At 43.3% G+C, this 17,308-nt stretch overlaps 1 protein-coding gene across 2 annotated transcripts; it reads right to left on the bottom strand.

Moving 5' to 3' along the window:
- Nucleotides 1-10,269: 10,269 nt before the first annotated feature.
- Nucleotides 10,270-17,042, bottom strand: LOC139556071 (delayed-rectifier potassium channel regulatory subunit KCNS3-like). 2 transcript variants are annotated; one of them, XM_071369578.1, is made up of 2 exons: nucleotides 16,977-17,042; nucleotides 10,270-12,567 (listed from the first exon to the last, which is right to left on the bottom strand). In XM_071369578.1, the coding sequence occupies exon 2, from the start codon at nucleotides 12,447-12,449 to the stop codon at nucleotides 10,932-10,934; it is 1,518 nt and encodes a 505-aa protein (XP_071225679.1). In that variant the 5' UTR covers nucleotides 12,450-12,567; nucleotides 16,977-17,042; the 3' UTR covers nucleotides 10,270-10,931. The 2 variants fall into 2 exon arrangements, with proteins under 2 accessions (XP_071225679.1, XP_071225678.1); XM_071369577.1 differs by having other exon boundaries at nucleotides 16,589-17,025.
- Nucleotides 17,043-17,308: the final 266 nt, after the last annotated feature.

Genomic DNA, 17,308 nt, shown 5'->3' with positions numbered 1-17,308 from the left:
TGGCGGTTTTGGAGCAGTGGCTCCTTCCTTGCTGAGCGGCCTTTCAGGTTATGTCGATATATGTCTTGTTTTGCTGTGGATATAGATACGTTTGTACCTGTTTCCTCCAGCATCTTCACAAGGTCCTTTGCTGTTTTTCTGGGATTGATTTGCACATTTCGCACCAAAGTACATCCATCTCTAGGAGACAGAACGCATCTCCTGCCTGAGCGGTATGACGGCTGCGTGGTCCCATGGTGTTTATACTTGCGTACTATTGTTTGTACATATGAACGTGGTACCTTCAGGCGTTTGGAAATTGCTCCCAAGGATGAACCAGATTTGTGGATGTCTACAAATTTTTTTCTGAGGTCTTGGCTGATTTCTTTTGATTTTCCCATGATGTCAAGCAAAGAGGCACTGAGTTTGAAGGTAGGCTTTGAAATATTTCCACAGGTACATCTCCAATTGACTCAAATTATGTCAATTAGCCTATCAGAAGATTTTAAAGCCATGACATCTTTTTCTGGAATTTTTCAAGCTGTTTAAAGGCACAGTCAACTTAGTGTATGTAAACTTCTGACCCACTGGAATTGTGATACAGTGAATTATAAGTGAAATAATCTGTCTGTAAACAATTGTTGGAAAAATTACTTGTGTCATGCACAAAGTAGATGTCCTAACCGACTTGCCAAAACTATAATTTGTTAACAAGAAATTTGTGGAGTGGTTGAAAAATAAGTTTTAATGAAAGTTCCGACTTTAACTGTATATAATAGGCGCTGTCAGAGGAAAGCCCATAAAATTGTCAGACTCCAGTCACCCAAGTCATAGACAGTTCTCTGCTACCGCACGGCAAGTGGTACCGGAGCACCAAGTCTAGGACCAAAAGGCTCCTTAACAGCTTCTACCCTCTAAGACTGCTGAACAATTAATCACCCCGCCATTTGTTTTATACACTGCTGACTCCTCGCTGTTTATTATCTATGCATAGTCACCTCACCCCTACCTACATGTACAAATGCCCTCTAACCTGTACCCCCACACACTGAATCGGTACCGGTACTCCCTGTATATAGTCTCGTTATTTTATTGTGTTACTTTTTATAATTTTTTACTTCAGTTTATTTGGTAAATATTTTCTTAACTCTTCATGAACTGCACTTGGTTAAAGGCTTGTAAGTAAGCATTTCACAGTAAGGTCTACACTTGTTGTATTCAGCACATGTGACAAATAAAGTTTGATTTGATTTGAATCGCCCAACATCATTGCCCGACCTCACTCATGCTCTTGTGGCTGAATGGAATCAAGTCCCTGCAGCAATGTTCCAACATCTAGTGGAAAGCCTTTCCAGAAGAGTGCTGTCCACTCTCTGTTATAGCAGAAAAGGGGGGGACCAACTCCATACTAATGGCCATGATTTTGGAATGAGATGTTCGAGCAGGTGTCCACATACTTTTGGTCATGTAGTGTATGTTGGATGTCTGACTGTATTCACTGTCAATAGCTAGATGGGATCTGATGATTGGACTTATCCCCCCTCCCATCCTTATAACCCTTCTCTTTATTAAAGAGCTACAGATGAGAATGTATAGGCTCTGTTTGAAACGGCACCCTAATCCCTCTTTAGTGCACACTACTTAGGGTGCAAAGGCATAATATAATATCTTTCTATGTGAGTTGTGACCCCCACTTCTCTCTGCCACCCGCCCTCCTTCCTCCCTCCCTCCCAATCATTAGCAAGGCTCAGAGTTCTCCTTCCCTCTTTTTAGTACCTCCATAAAAGCCTTGATCTCTCCATCTCAGACCACCGTGGAGAGAGAGAGAGAGAGAGAGAGAGAGAGAGAGAGAGAGAGAGAGAGAGAGAGAGAGAGAGAGAGAGAGAGAGAGAGAGAGAGAGAGAGAGACAAAGTGTGTGTGTGAGACAGAGAGAGAGTTTCACTCTATCATCTGAACTCATGGCAGCCTGGCCACTCTCTCATACACATTTTTCATCCTATTCATTTTAGCCCAGCCCGTCTTGGCTTGGCTCAGCTCGTTCAGATTGGCTCATCAGGATTGTTGGGGCCAGATTAATGAGGTGTACATTTATACCGCGTCTGGGCTGCTGATGCATGCCGTGTAAAGGATATGACCCAATCTGTCCCTGACTGACATCTGATGATGTACAGCGGAGGTAAAGTGGAGATAAATGTGATGTGGATCAGTGAAATATCTCCCGAACTTCCCCTTCAAAAGTTGCTTTAAACTTTGACTGTTGCATTTATAATTTATTTAAAACCTCTTCATATTCAATATATGCCATTTAGCAGACGCTTTTATCTGAAGCGACTTACAGTAATGCGTGCATACATTTTAAGTATGTGTAGTCCCGGGAATCGAGCCCACTACCCTGGCATTGCAAGATCCATGCTCTACCAACTAAGCTACAGAGGACCACTCTTCAGTTTCACTCTTCTTATTTGACTTAGAAAATAAATAGTTACATAACAACCCCTGCTGCAACCTCACACAACCTTTACTTATCTGCCAGTACAGTTGAATCAGCAGGCGGTAAGTACCAAAAGTCCCAAGAGATGGGGAGGGGGGGGGGGTGTAACTGTAGCGGGGCTTGTGGACTCCCCCATGGGAGTGTATAGTTGGGTCCACCTGGGACAAGGCATTCTCCCTCTAATCCCCAGCTTCTTAATTGGTGAGGCTTCCTGGACACGCCTCTGATTGGAGGACAATAGAAATGGCTGTGTACAAAATGGCACCCTTTTCCCTATATACAGTAGTGCACTAATTTTGACCAGAGCCCTATGGACCCTGGTCAAAAGTAGTGCACTAAACAGGGAATAGGGTATAGGGTTTCATTTGGGACGTACCCATGGTCAAAGAGGTTAATTGAAAAGGCATTATTGTTTTCTTGTCTGTGATGAAGTAAAATGAGAAGTCACACTCACGGTTCAAGGAGACGAGGTAAGGAGAAGGTCTAAAAGGACTCGAGGGGGGACCTGAAGTTCAGTTAAAATATTAAGCTAATGCTTTTGGGATATAAACATCAAGGAATACTTCTGTATGATGGGAAAATGTCGTTTATGGTGTTGCACCAACAACAACCGCAGCACAAGCTGTGGTCACTGTAGTAAATAATGATTAAGTGGCACAATAAAAAAAAAATCCAAACCCAGTGTGACAAAATGGAGCTGAGAGCTTTCCATCTGCACTGAGAAAGGGCAAGACAAAAACAATGTAAACAGTTTCTTTCTTGCAACACAAGCCTATAGCTAACAGACAACCATCAGAAGTACATTTACATTTTACATTTAAGTCATTTAGCAGACGCTCTTATCCAGAGCGACTTACAAATTGGTGCATTCACCTTATGACATCCAGTGGAACAGCCTTTGTAGCCTTTGAGTAGCCTTTGATGTTGGACTGAATACAAAGTACACCGATCAATATTCTGTTTATTAGGCTGGAGTCCAGAAATGTAATAATCAAAACCTTACAAAAAGTAATCGGACCAAATCGGAAAATGAATGCACAAATCAAACAGCTTCCTGGCACCAAACCTTGTTGTTTTCTTTCCTCTTAACCCCCAAAAGGACAAGTAGTACTGTATTTTCTTCCCGCTACTCCAGACCTGGGTTCAAATACTATTTGAAATCTTTCAAATACTTCTAGCGTTTGCTTTAGTTTGAGTCAGCCCGAAGTGACAGCTGGGTGGGGATTGCACTTTTGTGACTAATCTATTGGTTCCATTGCGCTAGGCAAGCTCAATCAAGCCAAGATAAAGTCTTTGAAATGATATCAAATAGTATTTGAACCCAGGTCTGCTCTACATCTGAGTTCAGCCAAGCACCACCGAACACTTTCCAGCTCATTACGACTTCAAAAAGACATAAACATATGAGGTTGGCTGAGTGCTTTTTCTCGGCTATAGGGCCATTATCTCGCTGTGGGCTAATACTGTATGCTGCTGAACTACAGGCAGTGTGTTCTTGGAAAAGCATTTTATATATATATACATGATATAATACATGAATGTTTATATATCCATCTGCATTGTTGTGCGCTCAAGTGAAGTGAAATCCAATGTTTTTTATGGAGATGATTGACACAGGTCTGTTTGAGTTAACTCAGGGGATGTGCCACCTCTATCCATCACATCTGACGGTTAAATGGTCCTGCTAGCTCTGAGGAATGTGGCCTGGTATTTCTGGTATATTCTGTGGGTGAAATACAAACCCACAAACAGTAGGCACATAACATAAGGACAAACACACACACGTGCATTCCCCTCTGCTCAGGGGTCAGTGACCTTTTCCCATTCCAATCTCAGAGAGCTAAAAAGGTAACAATAGTTTTTGCAAACCCCGGGGCACTTTTTGTACATTACATTACTGTATGAATTTTGGTTCTTACCGCCCTGAAAGGAAATAGCTCTTTAGGAAATGGAGAATAGATTTTTCTGATATACAGTTGCACTCATCGATATAACTTCCATTGAAACTGAGCCATATACTGAAATATTAATATTCTTGATGGATGACATGAACTCCCATTTTCTTACTCTGTAAATCAACTAGTAAACAAGACAGTGGTTGAAATAAATGTAATTCATGTCATTCCTGCTTTATGATATTGTCACTGTGAAAGGACAGTGTTTTATCCTTCTTCGTAACTATGTCTGAGAAACCAGATTGATTAAAAATCTTACCCATGCACTATATCCAAGCATATAAAGGAAGGGAACTGAATGGTTATTTGCCACTATAGTGTATGCATTTGGGGGGCCGCCATCACAGATTCGATGTGTTTGCAATGTTCACATTCATCAATATAAAATAGCCCCATGTGTCAGAAGGTTTCCCCGGTCTCCCAGGCACTTCATTCTCCCGTTCATCAACAATACCAACAGAGGCCAACTTTTTGTTTAACATGTCAAGCCATGAAGCCAATATAGCTCCACAGCCTTTATAAAACAAGGCCGACTACCCTGAAACACACTGACATCTGAGAAACAACAGCCATCTTTCTGTTAAATCCACTAGGACCACTTGGTTAGAAATTGAAGAGTCGCACTGTTGGGCATTGATTAGAAATAAAAATCATAATGGAAATAGCTGCCACAAATGCCTCCTCCACTTTTTATTCCCTGAAGAACCTTTGGTTTTAATGGCCATCTTGACCACAGTGTCTTTGACTGAACTTTTTCAAAACTTAATGACACTACATACACTATTAATTGAATGCCATTAAACCACTACCACATCCACACAGTAATGGCTGTAAAATACGACTTCCTGTGAAAGAGAACTGGGTATGAACGGTAAAAACAAAAACCCAGACTCTATATAAATATAAGAGAGAGAGAGATGACTCTGCATAAACCCATGTACTGAAGATTTACCTGAAACTGAGAAAACACACAACCACCACACAACATTGTCTCAAAGTTAGGGTTTCAAAATTCCAGGAACTTTCAATAAATTACCTGTTTTTCCCAAAATCCCGGTTAGAGGATTCCTAGAAGTAATAAGCAGGAAATCCGGAATCCTTCAACCAGGATTTCTGAAAAAAAAAATGTTTTATTGAAAGTTCCCAGAATTTTGCAACACTACTCAAAGTTGACTTAAAGTTATTGACCTCAATGTGAGGGTGCATAAAATCATTTAAAGACCCTTCCAGTCTATTCCTACTAGCTGTGGGTCGTGTTCATTAGGGTGTGCAATGGAAAACGCATTGAATTGTTTTTAAAAATGGTAGTTCCTCCATGTTTTAGTCAGTTTTCCTACATTTGGTACCTAATGAACACAACCAATCTCTCCCATAACCATTAGACCGAAGAGTAATTTCTTTGATTCATCGTGACAGTATGTTGATCCGTCCTTGGTGCTGAAACCCATCAGAAACCCATACAGACCCACGTCTCCACTGACCCATATCCCATAACAGAGGAGGGGTCTGTCTGCATGGTTGAGTAGCCTGGGAGAGACAACAAAGACAGGGGCCACCTCTGATCTGATCACTGCCCCCTGGCATAAAACTTAGCCTACTGGCATGGACATTTTAAAGATACGTGCACACTCCCTAGTAAAAATCTAATATCCAAATATATTGCGTTGGCAATAAATACATAACTGAATATTTCCAGGGAGGTTACAGGCTGCACTTCCATCAATGTATCTCTTGCTCAAAGATACAGTATTGGGGAGTAATGATGTATAACGCATACATTTATGCACTATGTTGCAGTGGTTTGGATTCATTGCCATCTGAAACTCCAGGGATTGTTTCTATCAGAACCAGACTGATCTCACTGTCAACTAAAATACAGAATCAAGGAGAGTTTCCTTGATAACGCACTGTGATTCAAACTCATTGAAGCCGAGGGAAAAACTATGAATGGTTGTACCAACTGTTAAGTCATGTGTTGGTAGTTAGGCATTTGACATCAGCAGAAAATAAGTAGATTAAGCAATTAATATAGCTTAAGGGATAATTTGTCCAAATTACCAAATGACATATTGGTTACCCTGTTAGCAGTCCTTGGACAAAGAGAGACAGCAATCAATGCTTTGGTTTTGTTTACCTGGCTGCTGTCACCAAAAGAATGCTAACTTTAGCATTTTTTATCCAAAAACCAATGCAAGTCAATATCCCCAAAGTTAGCATACACTATATATACAAAAGTATGTCGACACCCCTTCAAATTAATGCATTCAGCTATTTCAGCCACACCCATTGCTGACAGGTGTATAAAATTGAGCACACAGCCATGCAATCTCCATAGACAAGCATTAGCAGTAGAATGGCCTTACTGAAGAGCTCAGTGACTTTCAACGTGGCACTGTCATAGGATGCCACCTTTCCAACAAGTAGTTAGTCAAACTTCTGCCCTGCTACAGCTGCCCTGGTCAACTGTAAGTGCTGTTATTGAAGTGGAAACATCTATGAGCAACACCGGCTCACCCGCGAAGTGGTAGGGCACACAAGCTCACAGAACACGACCGTCGAGTGCTGAAGCGCGTAGCACGTAAAAATCATCTGTCCTCGGTTGCAACACTCACTACCAAGTTCCAAACTGCCTCTGGAAGCAAGGTCAGCACAAGAACAGTTCGTCGGGAGCTTCATGAAATGGGTTTCCACGGCAGAGCAGCCACACACAAGCCTAAGATCACCATACGCAAAGCCAAGCGTCGGCTGGAGTGGTGTAAAGCTCGCTGCCATTGGACTCTGGAGCAGTGGAAACGCATTCTGATGAATCACGCTTCACTAACTGGCAGTCCGACGGACACATCTGGGTTTGGCGGATGCCAGGAGAATGCTACCTGCACGAATGCATAGTGCCAACTGTAAAGTTTGGTGGAGGAGGAATAATCAAATCAAATGTATTTATATAGCCCTTCTTACATCAGGTGATATCTCAAAGTGCTGTACAGAAATAATGATCTGGGGCTGTTTTTCATTGTTCGGGCTAGGCCCCTACCTATCGCTTCAGCATACAATGACATTCTAGACGATTCTGTGCTTCCAACTGTGTGGCAACAGTTTGGGGTAGGCCCTTTCCTGTTTCAGCATGACAATGCCCCCGTGCACAAAGCGAGGTCCATACAGAAATGGTTTATCGAGATTGGCATGGAAGAACTTGACTGGCTTGCACAGAGCACTGACCTCAACCCCATCGAACCCAACCCCCCAGCAACTGGCCCAAACCCTAGACAATCTGGACCCTCTCTTCCTAAAATTATCCGCCGCCATTGTTGCAACCCCTATTACTAGTCTGTTCAACCTCTTTCGTATCGTCTGAGATTCCTAAAGATTGGAAAGCGGCCGCGGTCATCCCCCTCTTCAAAGGGGGAGTCACTCTAGACCCAAACTGTTACAGACCTATATGCATCCTGCCCTGCCTTTCTAAAGTCTTCGAAAGCCAAGTGAACAAACAGATCACCGACCTTTTCGAATCCCACTGTACCTTCAGCCACGCTCAAGGTCCTAAACGATATCATAACCGCCATCGATAAAAGACAATACTGTGCAGCCGTCTTCATCGACCTGGACAAGGCCTTCAACTCTGTCAATCACTGTATTCTTATCGGCAGACTCAACATCCTTGGTTTCTCTAATGACTGCCTCGCCTGGTTCACTAACTACTTCTCAGATAGAGTTCAGTGTGTCAAATTGGAGGGCCTGTTGTACGGACCTCTGTCAGTCTCTATGGGGTGCCACAGGGTTAAATTCTTGGGCCGACTCTTTTCTCTGTATAGATCAATGATGTTGCTCTTGCTGCGGGTGACTCTTTAATCCACCTCTACGCAGATGACACCATTCTGTATACTTCTGGCCCTTCTATGGACACTGTTAACAAACCTCCAAACGAGCTTCAACGCCATACAACACTTCTTCCGTGGCCTCCAACTGCTCTTAACTGCTAGTAAAACTAAATGCATGCTCTTCAACCGATCGCTGCCCGCACCCGACGGCCCGACTAGCATCACTACTCTGGACGGTTCTGACTTAGAATATGTGGACAACTATAAATACCTAGGTGTCTGGCTAGACTGTAAACTCTCCTTCCAGACTCACATTAAGCATCTCCAATCCAAAGTTAAATCTAGAATTGGCTTCCTATTTCGCAACAAAGCCTCCTTCACTCATGCTGCCAAACTTACCCTCGTAAAACTGACTATCCGACCGATCCTCGACTTCAGCGATGTCATTTACAAATTAGCCTCTAACACTCTACTCAGCAAATTGGATGCAGTCTGTCACAGTGTCGGCTGTGACAGACTGCCATCCATTTTGTGACCTGTATGCTCTCGTTGGCTGGTCCTCGCTACATATTCGTTGCCAAACCCACTGGCTCCAGGTCATCTATAAGTCTTTGCTAGGTATAGCTCCGCCTTATCTCAGCTCACTGGTCACCATAGCAATACCCACCTGTAGCACGCGCTCCAGCAGGTATATTTCACATCCCCAAAGCCAACACCTGCTTTGGCCGCCTTTCCTTCCCGTTCCCTGCTGCCAATGACTTGAACGAATTGCAAAAATCACTGAAGTTGGAGACTAGCAACTTACCAATCGCTGCAGCTGTACACAGCCCATCTGTAAATAGCCCATCCAACCAACTACCTACCTCATCCCCATATTTGTTTTCTGCTCACCAGTATTTCTACTTGCACATCCTCATATATATCACTCCAGTGTAAATTGCAATTACTTCGCCACTATTGGCCTATTTATTGGCTTACCTCCTTACTTCATTTTGCACACACTGTATACAGATTTTTCTATTGTGTTATTGACTGTACGTTTGTTTATCCCATGTGTAACTCTGTGTCGTTGTTTTTGTCGCACTGCTTTGCTTTATCTTGGCCAGGTCGCAGTTGTAAATGAGAACTTGTTCTCAACTGGCCTACCTCGTTAAATAAAGGTGAAATAAAAAAATTATAATAACAATCGAACAGCGACTGCGAGCCAGGCCTAATCGCCCAACATCAGTGCCCGACCTCACTAATGCTCTTGTGGCTAAATGGAAGCAAGTCCCTGCAGCAATGTTCCAACATGTAGTGGAAAGCCTTCCCAGAAGAGTGGAGGATGTTATAGCAACAAAGTCGGGACCAACTCCATATTAATGCCCATGATTTTGGAATGAGATGTTCGACAAGCAGGTGTCCACATACTTTAAAAAGTCTGAAATTGACTTTAGCTAAAACATGCTAATTACATAAATACATGTAACCTAATTATTATTTTCAGCAAAGCTATGTCTACTGAGGGAGAGGAGCTTCTTAACATCTTGACTGAATCTTTTGTTTCTGGAATCCAGTTAACTTGTTCATTGCACCATACCATTGTTCTTATGGCCGGGAGAACACCACAATGGTTACTACGTAAATGTGCCCAAACCTACAGTGGTTTGGGCTCATTTCCCACATTTCTGTTCTACTGGGACAGCAGCTCATCCATCCAGAGAAGATGACACATGACAGGAAATCAGTGAGAAGAAGCCAGAGAAACGTATAAGGAGTCAAGAACACCAATGTATTGCCTAGGAGTTGAATGGGTATTGTTTTTTTACAGGATTTTACAACCCGTGTTATGACTTTTATTCTGATGTAACCCCAAAGTTGATTTGTTCGAAATTGTTTGATTTACTGTACCGCTAAGTGTAACCGCTAATTTAAAGGGAATACGTATTTCGCAACTAATTCGTGTACATTCCTAGTCCATCAATGAATTAAAACGCATGAAGCAAAGGCTCCGATCGATGTCAAAATAAAGAGACATAATTCATCAGCTTTCGCAGGTCTGACTTTATTTGATTAGTACGTCCATACGGCCTAACCCAGGGAGCTAGCATGCCAACATATATTTCTAAGACAATGCCTCAATGACTTTCTAATCAAATGACCTGTACATCAGTGCTTATAGCATGAGAGGTTTTGGAGAGAGGTCATTTCTTTCTCTTTATCTACAGTAACTGTGGTCTCAAAGTAATGATCCCACTACCCATTATTGATGACTTGTCTTATGTGTTTTTATTCATGCAGAGGTTGAAACATCAATCGAACCCGGAATTTGAAGTCACTCTTCTTTTTTCTCTAATCAATTTAGTTTTTCTTTGCATATGCAAACCTTTACTGAACTTTTGAGCGGATAAATCTGTACGATATAATGCAAATTCCTTAAACATATGCATGCAACGTTGCAATATCTGGCCTAATAGATGAATTACATTCAAACCTTTATAAGGGGGATCCAAGTCAGTCATCTGTGCCCTCTCAGTTCAGGGATATATTTATCAGAATAGAAAAAATCCCATGTGGCCATGGCCACAGTGTTGTGAAAGTCTAGTCAGCCAAGAAAGGAAGACATATTAAGAGTTAACTATGGAGAGCTTGACCCTGAGAACCATAAAGGGCTCCTTTGCGGTGTATTGAGCTTTCTAAAGCCTCAAGCTTCATTTCACTGCCCCATTGTCCAGAGTGTCTGTGTCACACACCTCCTCTATGTCCTGTAGGCTGGAGGCGTCCGTATCATCCCCACCGCTACTCTCACTGTTCTTGAAGGCGAGGCCGCCCATGAAGGGGTACACGCCCAGACTCTGGGCGTAGAGGTCTCTGATGTTATGGTAAGGGAGCTCCAGGTCGTGTCTCTCGGACGCCTTTTGACTCAGACACAGGCCCTCCTCAATGGCTTTGTTCCTCTGGTAGTACTTGGAAAACTTGTTAAAGATTATGGTGATAGGCAAGGCAACCACCAGCAAGCCGCAGAGGATGCACAGGGTGGCCACTAGCTTCCCCAGCAACGTCACTGGGCAGGTGTCACCATAGCCCACGGTGGTCATGGTGATGGTGGCCCACCACCAGCCCATGGGTATGGTGCCCAGCTCAGTGTCCTCCTCCTCTTTCTCTGCTGAGTAGATGAGCACGGAGAAGATGGAGATGCCCACAGATAGGAAGAGGAGCAATAGGCCCACCTCGTGGTAGCTATGGCGGACAGTAGCGCCGAGCGCACGCAGACCCACCGAATGGCGGGCCAATTTTAGGATCCTGAAGACGCGCATCAGCCGGAGGACCTGCACCACCTTGCCCACGTTCTCCAGGTTCTCGTTCTCCTCGCTGTTCTCATCATCCACCGTCTCAAAGGCCAGCGTGATGTAGAAGGGCAGGATGGAGGCCACATCGATGATGTTCAGGGTGTTGCTGAGGAACTTCCTTGGGGAGGGGGCTACGATCAACCGGATGATGAACTCGGCCGAGAAGCAGACGATGCAGACCACCTCCAGGATGGCCAGTACGGGGTCCTCGATGTGTCTCTCGTTCTCGTCCAAGATCTGAAACTCGGGCATGCTATGGACGCACATGGCCACGATGGAGGTGAGCACCACACTCAGCGAGGCCACAGCGATGATCTTGGATGAGAGCGAATGACCGGGGTCCTCTAGCCTAATCCACACGTAGCTCCGTACCTCGGCGCACCACGCCCCCTTGAACTTCTCCAGGTCCTTGTCCATGGCTGAGAGCTCTTCGAAGGACGAGTCCAAGCTGGGCGGCTGCACGTCGTCGCTTTGGACGTCCCAGTCGCGGTCCTCAATGTACTCCTTGCGCTCCTGGAACCAGTTGCTGCAGCAATCCCCTAAGTGGAGCTCCTGGATGCCCCAGTACTCAATCTCTTGGCTGAAGGAGAAGACGCATACCTCCTCCATGATGTGGATGCGGCCTGTGCGGTAGAAGTTGATCACGCTGATGAAGATGTGGGGATTGCGGTCAAAGTAGTACTCGCGCTCAGTGGCACTGTAGTCGTCGCATAGCTCCAGGATGGCGTCCTCGCTCCGGCAGTGCAGCAGGCGGCCCAGGCGTGTGTGGGGGAAGCGGAGCAGCGTCTCCTCTGCCACCTCGTGCCGGACACCTCCCACGTTGAGGTATACCTGGTCTTCCTCATTTCCGCATCGGTGGAGGACTTGCCCATATCCCATGTTGGTGATGATGAGCCATAGGCCACATGGGCAAGGAGGGGAAAGTGCTGGTGGGAAATGTAGTTTGGGATGATCAGCCTCCGGTGGCTAGCGGTGAGGTTAAGGCTCAAGGGTCCATCTATGAGGAGGAGAAACATTCCAATTATCAATAGTCATTCTACCACCCATTTTAAGTTTAAGGAATAGGGTTGTTCCATGTGATATCAATGACTTTCTGACTCTACCCCTTTTGATTTGAACAAAACCTACCATACATGTTTTCCCCGTGGTAGAAGTGGTCGGAAAGTGAATGCCATAATCTTTAGGAGATAAAGGTGCTCATATTTCACACTGCACCCTACCATTAGACATCCATGTCTTCATCACTGAAAATGATAAACAGATGAGTTTGATATAATTTGAAAGCCTACAAACAGGGTTGCCAAACAATTAGATCCTTTCTTGAATAAAAAAAATAAATATATATCTATATATATATAATAATGTCTTTAACCTTTAACATGAATTATCAAAAAGCGTCAGAGGTGTTTGTACCCACCATCGGTTGAGACACAGCGTGTTCTTGAATAGGTGTCATGTTTTGGCTGATAAATGTACTACAGTGTCAATAAAATGTACATTTCTACTTTAAAATGGTACCACAAAGATGGTTGTAGGTCCACACATCAGATAATGTTGACTTGAGTGGGAATATCCATGGTCTTCAATGAAACTGTCAATTTTGAAACATTCCCATTCAAGTTGACATTTGACAGCGGGTGGATATCTTTCTGGTAGTAATTGGAAGTTCAAATTTCAATTAAATTTCAATGGTGTACCATCTAAATTGCATTGGTCTGAAGGGATAAGTCCATTCTAGGAATTCTGTTTCTCTGATTGAAATGACACCCACCGTGTATTCAAGAGTATGCTGTCTCAGCCATGAAATGCACAACACAAACACCTCAGATGATGTAAAATAGGGTCTAAGATACAGTGCACGACCAAAAGTATGTTGACACCTGCTCGTCGAACATCTCACTCCAAAATCATGGGCATTAATATGGAGTTGGTTTCCCCTTTGCTGCTATAACAGCCTACACTCTTCTAGGAAGGCTTTCCACTAGATGTTGGAACATTGCTGTGGGGACTTGCTTCCATTCAGCCACAAGAGCATTAGTGAGGTTGGGCACTGATCTTGGGCGATTAGGTCTGGTTCGGAGTCGACGTTCAAATTAATCCCAAAGGTGTTCCATGGAGTTGAGGTCTGGGCTTTGTGCAGGCCAGTCAAGATCTTCCACAACGATCTCGACAAACCACTTATGTGTGGACCTTGCTTTGTGCACGGGGGCATTGTCATGCTGAAACAGGAAAGGGCCTTCCCCAAACTGTTGCCACAAAGTTGGAAGCACAGAATCGTCTAGAATGTCATTGTATGCTGAAGCGATAGGAAGGGGCCTAGCTCGAACAATGAAAAACAGCCCCAGACCATTATTCCTCCTCCACCAAACTTTACAGTTGGCACTAAAGGGTCTCAGAGGGTTGAGGGGAAGCTCTCGGGAACTGATGGGGGATCTTGGATGGTTGGTGGCCTGGCTGTTGGGAGCTTGGGCCGGTGGCCAATAGGTTGCTGTTCTGGCTCCCCGATTTGACTTGGTGGGAGATCTGTTTGATGTGCCCCTGGATGGGGCGCTTGACCCTGGTTGCTCCTGTGGGTCACTCTGGATGGGAGTGTCTGCTAGATGACTGAATGTAATGTAAAATGTTGAGCGGTTTCACAGCAGGTAGATTGTATGTTTTAATATTCAATCAAATCAAATATTTCCATTCACTGGAACTAAAGCGCCTAGCCCGAACCATGAAAAACAACCCCAGACCATTATTCCTCCTCCTCCAAACTTTACAGTTGTCAATATGCATTGGGGTATGTAGCTTTCTCCTGGCATCCGCCAAAACCCAGATTTGTCCGTTGGACTGCCAGATGGTGAGCGTTTCCACTGCTTCAGAGTCCAATGGCGGTGAGCTTTACACCACTCCAGCCCACGCTTGGCATTGCGAATGGTGATCTTAGGCTTGCGTGTGGGTGCTCGGCCATGGAAGCCAGTTTCATTAATTTCCCGACGAACTGTTCTTGTGTTGACGTTGCTTCCAGAGGCAGTTTGGAACTCGGTAGTGAGTATTGCAACCGAGACTATTTTTTACGCGCTACGTGCTTCAGCACTCGCCGGTCCCATCCTGTGAGCTTGTGTGTCCTACCACTTCGCGGCTGAGCTGTTGTTGCTCCTAGACGTTTCCACTTCACAATAATAGCACTTACAGTTTGACCGTGGCAGCTCTAGCAGGGCAGAAATCTGAGGAACTGATTTGTTGGACAGGTGGCATCCTATGACAGTGCCACTTTGAAAGTCACTGAGCTCTTCAGTAAGGCCATTCTACTGCTAATGTTTACAAATGGAGATTGCATGGCTGTGTGCTCAATTTTATACACCTGTCAGCAACGGGTGTGACTGAAATAGCCGAATCCACTATTTTGAAGGGGTGTCCAAATGCTTTTGTATGTGAAAAATTGAAAAATCTGAGTTTACACTTTTTTTTGCATAATTCTGTCTTACAAAACTTTTTCAGTAAATTATAAAATAGTTTGATAACCCCGTTGGTAAGCTTTCAAATGATATCAAACTAAACCGTTTATAATTTTCAGTAATGAAAACATGGATGTCTCATGGTAGTGTCTGGTATGCAAGAACTTTGAGCACCTCATCTTGTTTTGGTATTCAAGTCCAAAAAGTTAATTTATGATCACTTCTCCCATGGGCAAACATGTTTGGAAGGATTTGTTTAAATCAAAAAGGGTACAATCAGAAAGTGACTGAATTCATATAGAATGAGTCAATTGCTGTATAAACTTATTTGTCCTCTTGAATCAGCCTGGTGTCATAGACTAGACATAGTAAATGTAAATCCAGGACACTGAAATAGTATGATATGTTACGTTTGGTATGGTTACATAAGACAGAAGGTTACTTAAGGTAAAAATGAAAGTGAAGTGGTTGGTCAGGGTGGATGGGTAGACGTATAACAGGAACATCTAGTAACCCAAAGGTTGCAAGTTTGAATCTCATCACGGACAACTTTAGCTGTCAATTAGGTAATTAGAAACTTTTAAACTACTTACTACATTTTAACTACTTAACATGTTAGCTAACCCCTTTCCCTAACCTTAATCCCTTTAACCTAACTCCTAAATTTAACCCTTACCCCTGCCTAGCTAACGTTAGCCACCTAGCTAGAATTCGTAATATATTGTACGTTTTGCTAATTCATAACATATCATATGAATTGTAATTTTTAACATATACGAAATGAGTGATGGACAGCCACAAATGAATACATACCATACGTGACGTAATATATCATACTAAATGGTGTGTTTCGGATTGATGTACTGAATAATACGAAATGCTCTGAGACCAGGTTGCTTGAATAGCATTCCTAGGACAAATTTGACTGCTTTTAAAACCAATAATATATTACACCATGAAAAGTTTCTGCCCTGAGCCCACCAATGTTTATATCAACATGCAATTGCTAGCATCAATGGGAAGAATATAAGAATAGAGTGGGTGTGTGGTGTGTTGATAGTACTGAATCACCGTTCAATGCCTATCACTTCCTCAAGCAGGCTAAAGTACTAGATTATCACCAAGGGAATCGAATTACAGGCCCTCAGCACCAGAGAAATAGGATTTGACAACAGGATGAAATGGGACTTTACATCGAGCAATTATTAAAAAAATAGATCTTAATTTTTGCGGACAACAAACTATTTCGACAAGTGTTATTATGGACCCCTTCATCCGACACCGGACCGCTAAAGGACGAGACTACCTTTAACAACATCAGTGCGTTAATTTTATTTTGGTTAGTCTTGAATGGCGACTAACTTTTATGTCAAATTAAACCTGATAGACTACAATTGTTTTATTTAGGATATACTTGTTTTTCTCTTTTACATTTGCCTATATACAGTCTCAAATACAAATTAGACACAACAATGTAGGCAATCAATTATATTATATTCTATATTAGGCAAGCATGTTTAAACAAATCGACATGGGCTCCCCGATAAGTTCAACATGATAATAATACATAAAGCATACCTGTTCCTGTGCCCTTTCTTTCCATTAAAATAACTTTCCGAGTACTGATTATCCGATTATTCTCATCTCCAAATAAATAGTAGTCCCATGCTTCATAAGGAATTATCCCTAAACCGAAACGTTGTTGGTGCTCGGAGCGCGCCCGCAATAATGATCGGACCCGGAGTGTAGCAGGCTGAATCACTCAGTCCGCTACTCCGACAAGGACGCACCAATAAAAACGGCGCGAGGATTTTGTGGTCCAAAGCCAAGCAATGGTTTCCTTCAATCTCCGAGAGGGGAGGCGCATCGGATTTGGTGGAGATTTTAGCCTTATCATTAAGTGTGGCAAATGTATTTTTAATGCCTCGTTTTTTAGTTCAGTAAAAAAAATCTGTAAATATTTGACCTGCATCGTTGAATTTTCCGTTTTCACCTTTAAAACCCGCATGGTGATTGTCTGGCCCACCATTGATGGGCAGATAAGCAATTATGAGTGTCACCTGTTGTGCTGCTATATAAGTATAAGTGTGAGGTGCAGGAACTATAGGCTATACCTTTGGTCAAATATAGGTCACGGCTGTAGCATGGTTCTGATACAAACGAAACGGCTGTTCTACAATGGGTCATTTTCTTGGATCTGGGTTAGTAGCGGGCATAGAATAATAGTCCTATGTGACTTAAACATTTGACTTGTCTTCATTCTTGTTTTAATCATTTTTCAAATGCCTTACAGGTGGT

Source organism: Salvelinus alpinus, chromosome 27 (assembly GCF_045679555.1).
Source record: "Salvelinus alpinus chromosome 27, SLU_Salpinus.1, whole genome shotgun sequence".
NCBI lineage: Eukaryota > Metazoa > Chordata > Actinopteri > Salmoniformes > Salmonidae > Salvelinus > Salvelinus alpinus.
Note: the sequence above shows the minus strand (reverse complement) of the source record. Positions and strands in the feature narration are given on the sequence as shown.